The sequence below is a fragment of the Sphaeramia orbicularis genome, chromosome 1, assembly GCF_902148855.1.
Source record: "Sphaeramia orbicularis chromosome 1, fSphaOr1.1, whole genome shotgun sequence".
NCBI classification, from domain to species: domain Eukaryota; kingdom Metazoa; phylum Chordata; class Actinopteri; order Kurtiformes; family Apogonidae; genus Sphaeramia; species Sphaeramia orbicularis.
Genome location: NC_043957.1, coordinates 47,761,787 through 47,777,310, shown reverse-complemented (window position 1 = coordinate 47,777,310; position 15,524 = coordinate 47,761,787). Strand labels below are relative to the sequence as shown.

Here is a 15,524-nt window from a genome sequence, read left to right as displayed (position 1 = left end):
CCGACCTATGACCTTTTGCATGTGCACGTCTGTGTCACCTCGTTGTCACACCGTTGCCTTGTACCAGCGAGACAGTACTTAGTGCCGACTGTAAATTCATAAAGGCTCTGATAAGTAGGTCTTTGGTGTGACGACAGACACTCACTTTGTCGCCGTCTCCCTTTTCTTGCCTTCACAGATTTCATTAACACTACATCGTTCAGATTTCCCTGTAACAGTACACCATACACCTTATTTCCTGCATTCTTCGAATTTTTGCACTCTCCTTTCAGCTATTTCAGGCTTTTCTGCTTTATAGGCTGAAACATTGATGCAGTATTTTTCAACCTTGGGGTTGGAATCCCACGTGGGGTCACCTGGAATTCAAATGGGGTTGCCTGGAATTTCTAGTAATTGATAAAAATAAAAATAAAAACTTACTAATAAAAAATATATGGTGAGTTGAGAGAGGCAATCACAATACATAAAAGACAAACTCTGAAGCTGAAACTGAAACACTGTGGTACTGTTTATCTTTCAAATGTTCATTGTGGTTGGTTTAAGATGCTGCAGCTCTTTCATAATTCAGTTTGAGTTATTGTTTTTTTAGTGTTAATTATTAGCCTACATTATATAGCCTAAATGTCATCCAAAATTAATGTAAATTTGCAACATAGTATAGCAAACTATTACATGATCAAAAACAAATTAATTTTAGCAAAAAAAAATGTCTCAGTTTTGAATGTCTGGGGTCGCCAGAAATTTGTGATGTTAAAATGGGGTCTTGAGCCAAAAAAGGTTGGAAACCACTGCATTAACGTATAGTAAAAGCCTCAGTTATTAAGCACTGACACAACACCGTATTAAATGTGCCAAATGTAAAATACATAGTGTGGAACTGCTCTTCACAGTGCCAAGTTATTAACTTGTAGTTTTTTTATTCTAACATCAGCAGCCAACATACTTGGATCGCATGTTTATCTGAAGGAAATTTAATATTTGGCCTAAAAAAAAAAAAAAAAAGATAAAAACACCTCCTGTTTTTTTAAGTAAGATTTGCTGCACCATTCCTCCTACAGTTGCAGATTCCCTTTAGGCAGTTTAGGTTGCAGGAGTGTTACTATCTTTATTCCTCAATTCATCTTGATAATGTAAAAAATGTCTGGTAAACAAAAGGGCTGCCAATGCTTATTAAGATTCATCTTTCTAAATATATTTTTTCTCTTTTTCACTCCTTTCTTGTTTCTCTACGTCTGACTGAAATTTATGGCTTGCAGCTGCAGCCCTCATTCCAATGATAGAGCTGTGTACATTTGTAGAGATCTCATTGTGTATCATACATTATTTCTATTCTCTACATCACTGTTATTGTTTGAAGAATGTGGAACTTCTTACAGGATCAAAAGAGCTCCTGTAAAATGTACCTGTGTTTTTGCATAGTTTTTTTACAGCTGCGCATAAAGTTGTAAGCACTGAGCTGTACTGAGTTGCCCTCGTCAAGTCTGGACACTTAACCTCTTACTACTAAAAGCTTTCCGAGGTCAGACTAAGTGCAGCACCAGTGTTGAGTAATGGAGCCTCAGTCAAAACAAGTTACATTTCTGTGTTTTCAGGAAGGGAAGTCCTTTGTCAGATCATACGAACTCTGGGAAATTACAGAATGGAGAGGCAGATTGGAATAAAGTAGTAACCAGGAAAATGTTGAGGAGAATCCATGTGGCAGTAGCAGAAACATGAGCTGATATGTATTTGAAGCCTTTTTTTTTTTTTACCGTTCTGAGTAACAGTATCAGGGCTTTGCTGTTTTGCATATATGTCTGACTGTTAAGTTAATTAAAAATCCTTGCTGTTTTTGTTCACACACTCCTTGTCCACGACCTGATTCGTGACTGACATGGATTTCTCCCTGTTTCTGTTTCTCCAGGCCATTCGCTGCACACTGGTGAACTGCACATGTGAGTGTTTCCAGCCAGGCAAGATTCACCTACGGACATGTGACCAGTGCAAACATGGCTGGGTAGCTCATGGTACGAACATTTTACTGTTATTGCGATGTGTAAATACTGATGTACACTGTTTTTTAAGGGTCTTAGCATTTGTTTTTACCTAGCTGTGAGACAAATTTCCTCTCAGGGACAATAAATTTAAAGTTAGAGTTGAAGTACTGGTTAAACAAACACAGCCTCAGTTACTTAATACTCTGGTGTGCCCTCTATAAAGAAATTCTAATTTGTTTACAGTATAATTTACTGCATTATATATATCGTCTCTCTGCTGTTATTTTGAAAATTCTATTAAATCCAAATGTTTTTACCCATTTTTCATAGTAAAAGTAGCTTTTTTTGTGTGATTCTGGATTTTCTGTTGCCTTTAAAGTCTTGTTTTTGCACCTTAGATCAAAACAAAATAATAAAAAAAAAGGAACCACAAAACAGAGTGAGAAGCAAGACCACACCTTATGAGTTTTTCACGCGGGTATAAGAAAAAGGGAGAGGAGGCAAGAAAGTACAAAGAGAGGGAGGAGGGGGGAAAAAGATAAAAGAAAACACCTGTTTGGCTTGCGTCCGCACAAGAGTGGGCCACGGGCCCTTCAGCGGATCGCACAGGACCCCATTGACTATTTTTTAATCTCTCCCTCTGAACTGTCAGGCGCCCGTCTCTCCTCTCCCCCACTTTTCATTTCATGTCGGCATTGGCAGGGACTCTGACAAGTAGTTCTTCATTTTTTATTATGTTCGTGTCTGGCTACACTGTGTTGTCAGGCAAAGCCCTCGTCAGCAGGAAAAAGCCGTCCCAGGATCAGAGAGAGACCCAACCAGGTGTCACCCAGACAGGCAGGGAGAGGGAGAGGGGAAAGAGGTATGAGGTAAGGCAAGAGAAAGGGATTGAGACAGGGAGGAAAAAGAAAAAGAGTTGACCAGGTGTTGCACAGACCGCCAGAGAAGAAAAACAGGTGAATACTGCTAGAGAGGGGGCAAAAACCAACTTAAAAGAAAGTAACAAAACAAGAGAATAGGACTGTTACGACAAAGTATCTGAGTAAGACGGAAGATAAAGGACTCCAATAAGAAATCCAGCTAGAAAAGAAAGACCTGGAGTTAAAATAAAATGGTGTGAAATACAGGTTGAGGTTGAGAAAGAGACAGAGGAGGCAAATAAAAACAGAGATGCAAGGGCAGCAGTAATGAGAAAGAGCAAGAGATTAGATTAAATAAAAAGAATGGGAGAAAATTACATTAATGTCACTTCTTTTATCTAATAGATATGTCATTATCAGCTAATGCTGACTGTGCAGTAGCCTCCTAGGGAAGATCTGAGATGCACAAGAAACTTGATAGTCATTAACCGGGCCTGTCTTTGTGTGTGCGTTTCTACCTTTCCTTTCCTTTTTTTTTCTCTCTCTCTACGGCCCGATCGTCCAATGCAGCTCTGGACAAGCTCAGCACCCAGCACCTATACCACCCCACCCAGGTGGAGATTGTCCAGTCCAACGTGGTGTTTGACATCAGCAGCCTGATGCTCTACGGCACCCAGGCCGTCCCTGTTAGGCTCAAGATCCTCCTCGACCGCCTCTTCTCCGTGCTCAAGCAAGAAGAAGTGCTGCACATCCTTCACGGCCTGGGCTGGACCCTCCGAGACTATGTCAGGGGCTACATACTGCAGGTCAGTGGCCCACATGCATGCTGCAGCGCCAAATGTGGAGAAGGGAAAACGTCAAAACCAAATATTAGCACCACTTACTCTCTGCTTTCACACAAATGCCAACCCTGCACTCGTTTTTATATTCAGCCGCAATTTTGGGTGATTTTAGAAAGTGGGGATGATGCTCACAGCAATCACTACCATTACATCCTCACAAAGTGTATCTGCAGATTTCACCGGCAGTGCAGTAATTTGGGAAAGTATTGATCAAAAGCACAACAGTGACAATCTCAGCCACTTCAGTCCCACTGCTGGTCCATTTTCTTCACATTTTCCCTGCTGTTACTTCTACTCCAGTCTACCCCTTTTTCCTGCCCTGTCAACACTATGCCCCTCAGCTGGAAAAAGGAAAGGAATAAAAAAAAAAGTGCAAAAAAATGTCACGCCAGCAAACTATAAAACCACTGTAGTGCGTTTCCTCTCTCTCCATCCCTCCCTCCCATATAATTGCAGTCAGACACTTTCTCAATCAAAGGTACGGAGGTTTTGGTGTTGAAACCCAAACCAAAGTGTTCCTGAATGAATTAGTTAAGAGCGAGTGAACATGTGCATGTGGTTAGCTGTGTGTGTACATATGTGTGTCTACGTTGTGTGCACATATGCTTATCTGTATGTGTATATGGGTTAGTATTCCAGGAGTGTAAGTGGAACAGTATGGTGAGGAGAGGGTGGTTTGTATGTGGAAACAGCTTCTGTGAGTAAAGCGCTCACAGATCCACAGATCCAGTCTTTGTCTGTTAAAGAATACACACACACACACACACACACACACACACACACACACACACACATATATATATATATATAAATATAAAGGAGAAACAGGATATAGCACAGCTACAGAGAGTATTTGTAAAACGCCAACAGCTCATTTGTTCAGATTCAACAATTTAGCTGTTTGCTTTGTCTGTATATGAAGCATTACAGACACGCTGGAGATAATCAATGACTTTTCACCCATTAATACATGAATAGTAAATACCTTTTACCATTAAGAGACTTAGAGACAGAACCTTACCTGAATAAACAGAAAAACTCCACCAGTCTGGAGAGAAAACCTGTCATATCAACCAAAATAGGCCGTGTTTCCTGGTTATGAAATGTGTTTTGTTTTTTTTTCTTTTTAAAATATTGATTATTACAAGCTGTAATATTTGTACAATTGTAAATGTGTGTTCATTAATGAATGCATTTCTTTATTGTTTGAACTATTTTCTAACAAGAAAACCAACATCACAGCAGTGAAGTCCGACGCATGCCCGAAGAAAAGCCAACGATCCATATTTCTTTTTATTATAAATGTAATTATGTCATTATTCGTTGACAAACTTTTTCATTTTAACACATATCTTTATTAACGTTTTGACACGTTACATATATTTTCTGACATGAATTGATAACATTGGGTGGGTCTCCCTGGAACATAAATCCCCAGAACCCCCCCCCCAAGACCACCTCTGAATTTTTACACAGCTATAAAAGTAAATAAGATAACAACATAATAATTGACAGACAATATAAGTAATAGTGACTTGAATACTACTCAGCATCCATTTTTGTATATCTGATATATAATCAAATATAATTTAACAATAAATAAATAAATAAATAACTAGGTATGGTCTCACTTTGTAAGTTATGATGATGAGATACAAACTTTACTATTTTGAATTATACATGAAATACTAAAAATAAGTTGCAAGTACTCTTCTGTGAAAGGGACAATGCAAAAAAATTAAACACTATAAGCAATAACAACATCGTAACAATGAAATAGTGTGATATAATCTAATAATTATGATACAATAATATAATATTGATATTATAATGCATACTGCATTTGTTGTACCGTTTATACTCTATATTGTTAGATTGTAAATACATTTTCTTAGACTGGAATTTGACTTTTGACTCTAAGTTATCAGTAAATGCAGTATTTCAGTATTCTCATCATTTCATTTGATCTTTTTTTTTCCCCTGAGAACCTAAATATTCCAGATTTGACATGGCCCTGTATTGAGAAACTATTGGATTGACTGAGGTTCCCATAGATGTAGCCCGTGTGTTTTTATCAGCTGGTTCTAATAGTCAGCTGGTGGGAGCACCGTTGCTCAACCGCTCAGCCTCATGTCACGCTACTGGCTAAATCCTCTAGATCTCCTCAGAAGAGCTTCAAAGGGGCCGCGGCCGCAGAGAAGCAGCCAGTCACTTAAGGACAGTAAGTAGTCATTGTACGGCCCTATTAGCCTGTAAGTAGCTATGAAATTCAATCATCTTTCCCAAGCCTCCGGGCAACACTTTGTGTCAGGGGTGTGTTCCCCACCACTATGCCGCGCTAAATGAGAGATAAAATGAGGAGAACAGTATTGCAGATGATAGATAATAAGTTGTCTTTTTGATAATGATGTCAGGGGACATTATTTGATGATAAATTACTTTACCGTAATCCTAGCAGTCAGCCTTTCAAATGCTTCTTCGTACGGATTCAGAATTTAAATAAAAAGTGTTCAGGCCACAAGAGTAATCACGTTAATTTATATTTTAATGAGATGTGCAATAAATTGTCATAATTATCCAGCGATTGCTCGTACTTTTTCTAAATTGTGATATAATGGAGTCTGTCTTCGCTATCCCTTATAAGGTGAGAAGCGCACCATATTATTTTTGTATCTTATCGGTCTCTATGATATTTTCTCTCCAATGTTTAATTATCCAAAGCAGTAGGATATATAGAGGTAAAAGTCTGAGTGTGTATTTGACGCACTGGGTTTGTTAGGCGTCAGTGTGTATGGGTGTCAGTGATGCGTCAGAGAGCTCAGGACAGAGCTGACAGACTATACCTGCAGCTCCTCATGCCTGACCTCTCAATGTATGCAGTACACAGGAAGAATAAACACAATAATATTCCATCAAACATATAAAAACACCTCTAAAGAACTATTAGGCTTCTGTATCTTGCTTGTCTCTTGACACGGAGTTGATCACTAATAGCATTTATCTGGGTCAGAAAAAGTGAACGATGGTATTTTCGCCCATTTCAGCCTATATTTATCGTTCATCTGAGGCGCTATTTGCGAATGATACTGCATTATAGTTGCCTCCACTTGGACTCAGCTGAATTTAGAGCAGGATTAGCTCATCTGATTGGATTCTGTCTCCCAAAATATTTGAGATATCTCTTGTTGCACTCAGAAAAACTGAGCTAAATTTTCACTCCGAAGCAAATATACAGTATGTTGGTAAACAGATATGACAGGAACAGTCACTATCATCGGCACATTTACAGTTGCAAATGATAGCTTACTGTGCAGGAAGAAATGATTTCCCTAGCATTTATATTACACTAAATGTATTCGGTGTAGCTTTTCATTTTCTATTTACAGAAGCAATTAATTCATGTCAAGGTCCATCATTAACATTATCTTTTCTGTCCTCCCTCTCATGCGTGGAGGTAAATACACAGTTGAGGTGTGACTAAATATGCGTAAACTCTGCAATTTTCCTTTGTAATAGGCTCCTTAACCCGAAGAAATTAATCAATATTATTAAAAGCCCAATGACCTATCAAGTGGCAATTTTGATTTGTAAAGGAATTACACATGACATCAATAACCATTAAAATGAATAATTGTCTCTCTTTTGCTCGTTTCATCTTTGTAGAAAGTCTGTACCACTGAGTCCTCATCTTACAAGTGAACCAATGCAGACAGTTATAATATGTATAAGAGATGTGCTGACAGGTCCACATGATCACAAACGATCACACGATTCTAAACCTTCATGCTGTTGTCACATTTATCAACATTTTAGCCTTTTAATGACAGTATCACTAAACAGTAGAATGTTTTTTAGTGCCTTAACCCTATAACGCTGAACATATCGTATTTGATACATGAGTTTTGAAGCCCTCTACATGATCAGTGTGATATTTTTTGTCTTGAAAAACCTGATGTATACAATTAGATACATGCAATAGATGGAATATTCGTTCACCAGAGGACTTTCCAGTGACAGTACGAGGTTGTCATTAATGAGGAAGGAGGCCGAACTTTGCCAATTTGTAAAGGGATTACTAGGGATGTCCGATAATATCGGCCCACCGATATTATCGGCCCGATATTGGCATAAAAATGTAATATCGGCGAATATCGTTATCGTTTTTTTTGCCTATCATTAAAACCGATAAAATAATACCTTGATTTCACCGGCATTTACTGACGTGAAAATGAAGCATTGTTTGTAGCTGAAAGAAATGTGCAGTTTTCAAAATTGTACAGTAGAGTTGTCACACTGTAATAGACTCATGGAGGGAGGGAAAGAAAATAAATAAATATGGCATTTTTTCCACAACTTAAGTTGAAGTATGTATTCTTTGCACAGACAGTGTTTACATTTTGAAAGCCTTGTTGCATTTGAGAATGCATCCAATGGGGCATCACAATAAAATTAGGCATGATGTGTTAATTCCATGACAGGAGATATGTGATGTCACCTAAAATTAGTTTAATATCCCACATATATCGGCAGCGGTATCAGTAGATATCGGAATCAGAAATTAAGCGTCGGACAATATCGGCATATCGGTTTTTGGCAAAAAAGCCAATATCGGACATCCCTAGGGATTTCTAATTTGTTAGACATGTTTGTGTTATATTATGTTTTTGTTTGTTCAAAAATAATATTTGAGCATCGAGACCCGATGTATCAAATATGATAAAAATTGAAAATCCTACATGGAAATTGATATTTGAAAAAAAAAAAAAGTGGTTGTTCAGAAGGACCAATAAAGGCTCCAGTATCAAAGATCTGGAATTTTCTCTCAGTGATTTAATGGTTCAGGTTTTAAAGGGTTAAGGAGATTGTAATGAAAACTCTACTTCTATATCAGACAAATACAGAAGCAGTTTGCTGTCGACAGCTAATAATCTCACTTAAAGTCAAGTTTGTCTTGCTTCAAAGTTGACGACAGACTATCTTTTACATAATTTGACAGATTTAACAAATTCTGAAAAGCCGTTTCATTTCTCTACCTTTTAAGGAGATGTAGTTTGAGACTTGACAATAACCAAATTCAAAGCAGCAAGATTTGGGATGACAGTGAAGATTAACAGTTATGTTTGTATCTGTTTTACCCTTTACCCTGCTTTATTTCTTAGTTTCTTCTCCCCAGTCCCTCTGACTTCAAGTTCAACTTCAATCCAAGGCAATATGTGAGCAGCACAGACAGATTTGTCCATTGCCAGAATGCCTTGCCCTTCACTTTGGCAGAACTTTTACCTCTCCGCTCCTCAGCTTTTCATCCTTTTCTCCTTCTATTCATCCCTCCTTCTCTTTCTCCTCTCCCATGGTTGTTTCCAGACGGACCCACAGCCAATGTGCACCAGATGCCCCCACGCTCCACCCCATCCCACAGCCTGTCACTGCTCACTCCTCTGTTCGATACAGACAGATGGAATTGCTATCACTACTGGCTTCTTTCTCTCTTGTCTCAGCCGCTGTCTCCCACACTCCACACTGTCTATTTTGTCTTCCTCTTTCTTATCCCTGACCAAGTGAAAAATAAGTAGAGAGAGAGAGAGACAATGAGTGGAAAGAGAAAGAGAGAGAGATACAGGCTTTGCAGCCAACATATGGGCCGAAGCCCAGGGTTTTCCTGAGCGACATTCTCAGTAATGTTCTGTCCTTGTAGAACATTGGGCTGCCTCCGCTTTTATGAGATGTGGTTTTCCTGACTCCACACGGCTTCCAGGAGACCCAGATGGAACCGCTAACAACCCCCACCACCAGCACGCAACCACACACACACACACACACACACACACACACAGACTGTACACACACAAACAATCTTAACCCTAATTGCACACACACTTGGAGGAATGCTTATTCAAACTATCAGACTCGCATACTGGACTCACACAGCCACAAAATCACTCGTCTGACCCCAAACAGGCCTCCGACATCTTGCAGTGGCTCATGCCTGGCAGAGGTGGCAAAAGTACACGTACGCTTTAGTTAAGTAAAAGTACAGATACTTCAGTAAAAAAGACTCTGGTAAAATTAGAAGTAATTATTCAACTCTCCAGTGAAAGTGAGAAAGTACAGGCTCTGTAGTGTAAGGTAAACAAGTAAAAAGTAGGCCTTGGAAGGAGATTTCAACATGCCTCTACCTGTTCCTTCACAAAACTAAAGCTCACATCATATTAATATAATTCTAACTGCAGATATATTGAACATGACCACTACCTTTGGTCCAATGTGTAAATCAGTGTCAACGCCAGTAACAGAACTAGAAACATTACAACACCTTTCCTCTGTGTCTCCCTGCTTTGCGTTTTCCTGTTTTCATACCACTCATGTCACCTTAAGTCCTGTTACATTTGTTGTAAATGATATGCACTGATCTGTCATCTTTTTATATGTTACTGTCCATCTAAGTTTAAGTCATTGTCGCATTGGAAGACGAGCAATGAGACTAAATAAAACTTCTTGATAACTCAAATGTATTAAGTCTGAAGTACCAGCCTGTTACAACCGGTTTTGTAACAGGCACAAAACACAGATGATTCTGTTAAAGTGTACAAAGTAAACGTTGTGAATAAGTACTCTAGAGTACAGGTGAATGCAAATTGTACTTGGGTAAGTTAGTTATGCCATTACTTCCTACCTCTGACCCTTCCTGCTATAAATTACTCTTCTTCATTTTATAGTTATGGGTCAAAACACAGTATTCGAAATCTCTCTGATGGGACATTTTAGAGACAATTTGACAGATTAGTGTTACTAAATGACCCACATTTTTATTTTTAAATTCATTTTTGCTTTAGTTGGACCATAAGGGATAATCCAAAACAAGGAGCTACTTTATAATGAAATAAATGTTGGAATGGCAATCAATTAAAGTTTGCTCTCTGATGGGACATTACTGTGTTTTGACCCTTATTTAAGTGCTCGTATGCAGATTATGTTTATTCTCTAATGAGCTTGAATATTGGACATAGGTTATGTTTTGTTAGACGCTGCAGAGGGCTAGGCTGAGAGTAAAAAAAAAAAAACAAAAAACTTGAGACTGTAATATGTACATGTGTACTTACACATGTGGAATATGAGATGTAATTACATGGATTAGGGTACAACAGTGTTTGTGTAAGACAGGAAACGATTTCCAGTCGCAGGTGGGTCCTGAGGCCTTACTAAAGGTACCACTTGGCTTCTCTAGAGTGGTTTTGAAAGGTATTTATTGAGTTGGAGTCACATTTCAATTTTTTGTCTTCTTTTCCCTCCTCTTTCTCCCTCACCTCACCCCCCTCTCAGTTTTCTGTCTCTCAGTCTGTCAACTGTGAAGGTCACCATATCTCTTGATCCTCGTCTGAGAAACTTCCATTTTAGGTAGTCAGGCTCCGTGCAACAACATTTTTTGGACACAATCCCCTTCTCCAATCTCCTCCATACGGCACACTTGTAACCTCTATTTTCCTCCTGTCCTCCTCTCCACCCTCCATCACCTCCCAGTGCCTCCCCTTCTCTCAGAACCTGTTTTCTGTTATCACTACTTAATGCCTCACCCTGGGAGATGGACGGGGGAGAAAGCATTCTCCTAAGGTGGAAATTCTTACGTTCATATGGTTATGATTTGGTGGGGAGGTCAGGCTCGATTTTTTGCTGGAAGGCTTACGGTTGGCTCTGCACTGGCCGTGCTGGGCTCCAAGCACTTCAAAGAGGGCCGGTGTACTGAATCAAGGTGATTCTTACCCCCCACCCCCTCTGCACACATACACACACTTGTCCTCCCTTGTGCTCTTAAGGGTGTCCTCTCCCTTCTCATTCTCAATCGCTCACTTCTAAGACAGAGATAAAAGGCTATGATTGCAGATCAGAGGATCGCCCAAAGAGAACCAGGACAGTATCATCAGCAGGCGTTAAAATCTTACCATTTGATAGTCATTCTTTAATATTGACTTTACTACAGCCTGTATTAAAAATACACACATTATGTAATAAAAACACCCAAAATGTCGGTACTTTCTGCTGAAATTCTAAGCGTCTACTCTGTCACCTTTCTCACAGCTTGCAAAGCTCACAGCCAGCTCCTTACACAAGTCCTGCCCATGCCAAATACTCCGTCCAGTCGCTTTTCAATCCTCAGCCCGAGCCTCAAATGAATTCAAGCTGGAGAAGCAGGGTTATGAGCAGGTTACATTGTATGCAGGAATTTAGGGAAATAATTCCCCTTATATTAGACTTGGAAGATATCCTGAATTTTGCCATAGATTCTACATGGCCTCACAAGCGGCTGCAAGTTCAAAAACTGCAGAAAAAATAAAACAAAGGTTATAGGGGTATACTTTGTTTAAATTTTAATACATGTTTGTACTGCAACAGTGTTGTTGTTCTCACATGTATTTGCTGTAGCTGATAACAAGTGCATATTCTCGTGTCATGCATGTGTTCTTCACTGGTCTAGTGTTTTGTTTTTTTGTGTGTTTCTTTTCTTTTTTGGACGACATATCTTAGTATTTTCACCCTTTATATTTTTTGCTCAGCTCAGTAAAGCAGCTCTACTGTCACATTTCTTGTCACTTCTGTTTTGTCATGAGCAGAAAATGATGTTTTCTCAGTGTGTGTACTCTGGTCTTAACTGTTATGAAGTACTCCGCTGTGTTATATTATTTATCTTTACTGTTTGAAAATAAGACTAGGGCAACAGCACTGAAACGAGTGACATCCCCATCTTTTCTTTTCTTTTCTTTTCAAGGGGGTTCAACTGGTATGTCAGTGTTAAAACATAAAAATAAAATAATTCACAATTCTTTCTTTCTTTCTTTCTTTCTTTCTTTCTTTCTTTCTTTCTTTCTTTCTTTCTTTCTTTCTTTCTTTCTTTCTTTCTTTCTTTCTTTCTTTCTTTCTTTCTTTCTTTCTTTCTTTCTTTCTTTCTTTCTTTCTTTCTTTCTTTCTTTCTTTCTTTCTTTCAGACCTTAATACCGAAATGAAGAAAAATGTACCATGGTTTAACTGCCTAGGCGATAAATATTATCTTTCCTAGTAGAACAAATGTTGATGGTGTGTAAAAACCTGACCAAGATCTCTGATCTTCAGCTCATATGAAATGTGGCCGAGGATCATGGTTATCACAGAATGTAATAAAAAGCGAATACACACTGCAAATTCTTCTCAAGAGACACTTAAGTAATTACACCACGTTTGGAAATCCCTTTAATGCATCTATTACATGCTTGGTGGTCACATGTATACTTCAAAATGTTATGTTAACGTGAGATGGGCAACTCAGTATATGGTCAAATATAAAGATCATGAATATTCCATGTCAAAATGTATGGGAGTGAAAGGCATGTCTGTGGGTAAAGTGTGCTGGGGGGGTCTTTAATGAAATCTGATTGGGGAGTTAACATGCTGTGCAGGGCAAACATGGGAAGTGAAAATGATATGTTTAACATACATGGTCAGGTCTTGACGCTCCCTGGGGATCGTAGCAGGAGAACGATCAAACTACACTCTGCTAGCTACACACACACACACACACACACACACACACACACACACACACACACACACACACACACAGTGCCACCTTCTTCCCCATTTCCTTCTCAAATCCCCATGATAAGGCTGACTTCAAAGCCTTGTAGCCAATCCTACAGCTTTATCCAAGATGCTGGTTTGATTCGCTGGCTGCTTCTCTTCCCATGGCCCCCAGCACACCCCCCCCACCGCCGCCACCATGCAACACTTTTATTCAGTTTGACTCTGTATTGGACTCGAGCTGCTGTCTCTGTCCACCTGAAAAGGCCACCAGTGGCTTTCTTCCTCTCCTTAGGCTCCACTGACATGTCATAATTACAATAAAAAGGAATATTCTGCCTCTATTAATGGGGGTGCCCTCTTTCTCCTTATCCCCGCTGAACGCCCTGATCCTCCTCTGCTGTGCCATGTGATATGCGCTACACTGATCAGTGTAATGGGATCTCTGGTTCTCTCACTGCACATTTGCCTTTCTCTTTTTACCCAGTGCCCATACCTCCAGAGAATTCCCTCAATAGGTCCTCCCTGCCGCCCTTCCGCTCCCCAGGAGAGCCTCTCATAGTCAGCTGCCCACCCTAATTGAAACTGGGAATGTGCCAGCCGGCTCATCAGGAATTTTTATTTACCTCAGCTGCGCTCTTTTTACTTTTCAAAGAGGGCCATGTTATAATTACCTCCTCAAACAGAATCCAGCTCTTTTTGTCCCCTTGCTTCATATATCCTTTTTCATAAGTTATAATATCCTGTCTCGCCTGTGCTGGAAGCAGGAAATGGCTTCAGAATTTTGAAGTGGCTTTTCGGGGGCTTCAAGGGTTTTGTTGTTGTAGAGGGAAATTGAATTTTACTTCAAGGTCAGCGACACTAATGACAGTGTGGGAAGGTGTTGATCTGGTGTAGCACTGGTTTGTCTTGCAGCTTCCCACCGTATCGATCTGCAAGAGAGATGCAATGTCCTGCATTGATTGTCGCACTGAATTGTTTGGGAGTGTGTTGGAAATCATTAGTGTGGTATAAGTGGTGATTTGGGACTGGACTCAATCTAAAGGGTCTCTACTAGCAGATAAGATATACACAACTGTTTCCAACACAAGAACTCTTTGTCGATAACTCTCACAAAAACACAAAAACGTGGTGCCAATAATAGGCAGTGCCAGAAAATGCAGTATATAAAAGCTTCCAACTGCTCCCCCACAGTATGACTGATGCTTTTTATAGCAGATGACAGTATATATACACACTCGAGAAGCCCAAAGTATGCACAGACACTTACACATACTGTACCTACACACACTAGAAAATACAGCCACCCATACACACATACACACACACAGAGTGCAAATTTAACCAATCACTTTCATGATTCACTGCTGCTTGTATGCAAGATGGTTAGTTATGGGTAGGTGCCCTGCGGTGTGAGTGAATGTGTGTCACTTCCCCCACAAATGGAAACATTTAGACACTGAAGTGTGTCCTGAGGTGAGAGCTGTAGAAGCTCTCACTCATAAAGTAGCGGGGAGGCAGCCTGTGGAGGAAATGAGCTAGGCAGACTGGAGGGAGAGGAGCGTGACACACACCGGAGGACCTCACACACACATATGCATAGACACACATTCTGGTGAACCACACACTGGTGACTGGATGTAGTTGTGCTTTTTGTGCTGTGTCTGTCACCGTCTCGTTTTTCACCGATGGCTCCAGCTGTGTTTGACTTCCTGTGTTTCTACGTGATGCTGTGGCGTCACTAGCAAAAAGGACACAGCCGGTACTGTATCTCCATGTTCGGTGGTCGTGGTGAAAAGGTTAACTGACCCCATCGTGAACCAGCAGCAGCACTAAGACACCTGTGGAGTTTCACCACAGAATGGAAAAAAAATGTGGTCAACCCTGAGGATGGTTTCGGAGACATAATGAGGCTTTCTCACCATGGACTCAAATGACTCCTTATGTCTGCACAGAGGAAGACATGGGTCAGGGTGAAAGCAAGCAAACTTTTTTATTAGTTTATTATAATGAAGTATAACTAGCCTACAAATTAATTACTTGAGTGAGACTAAATATATCTAGTTGTTGACTAGGGAGAATGTTAGATCCAGTTTATTATTTTGTAAAATGGGTTTGGGGAAACAAAATTAAACTAGCCATATGTACAAATAAAATCCAAATCCATGTCAATCTATATTATATTAAGACAGTAATAAGTTAAATATTTACATTTTAATTTTTGGGGTCATTTTCTAACCTTCATTGTGATTATGATAGAGAGAGACTGGAGGGGAAGGTCAGGGTGATGACCTGCAGCAAAT

At 39.7% G+C, this 15,524-nt stretch overlaps 1 protein-coding gene across 3 annotated transcripts in view; it reads left to right on the top strand.

The window, feature by feature from the left end:
* bnc2 (basonuclin zinc finger protein 2) overlaps positions 1-15,524 on the top strand; it is a 219,509-nt gene that overhangs the window by 165,366 nt on the left and 38,619 nt on the right. For all 3 annotated transcript variants that reach the window (XM_030145569.1, XM_030145561.1, XM_030145578.1), the window contains exons 3-4: positions 1,904-2,006; positions 3,407-3,642. In XM_030145569.1, the coding sequence (XP_030001429.1) occupies positions 1,904-2,006; positions 3,407-3,642 (339 nt within the window). The remainder of the gene's footprint in view (positions 1-1,903; positions 2,007-3,406; positions 3,643-15,524) is intronic.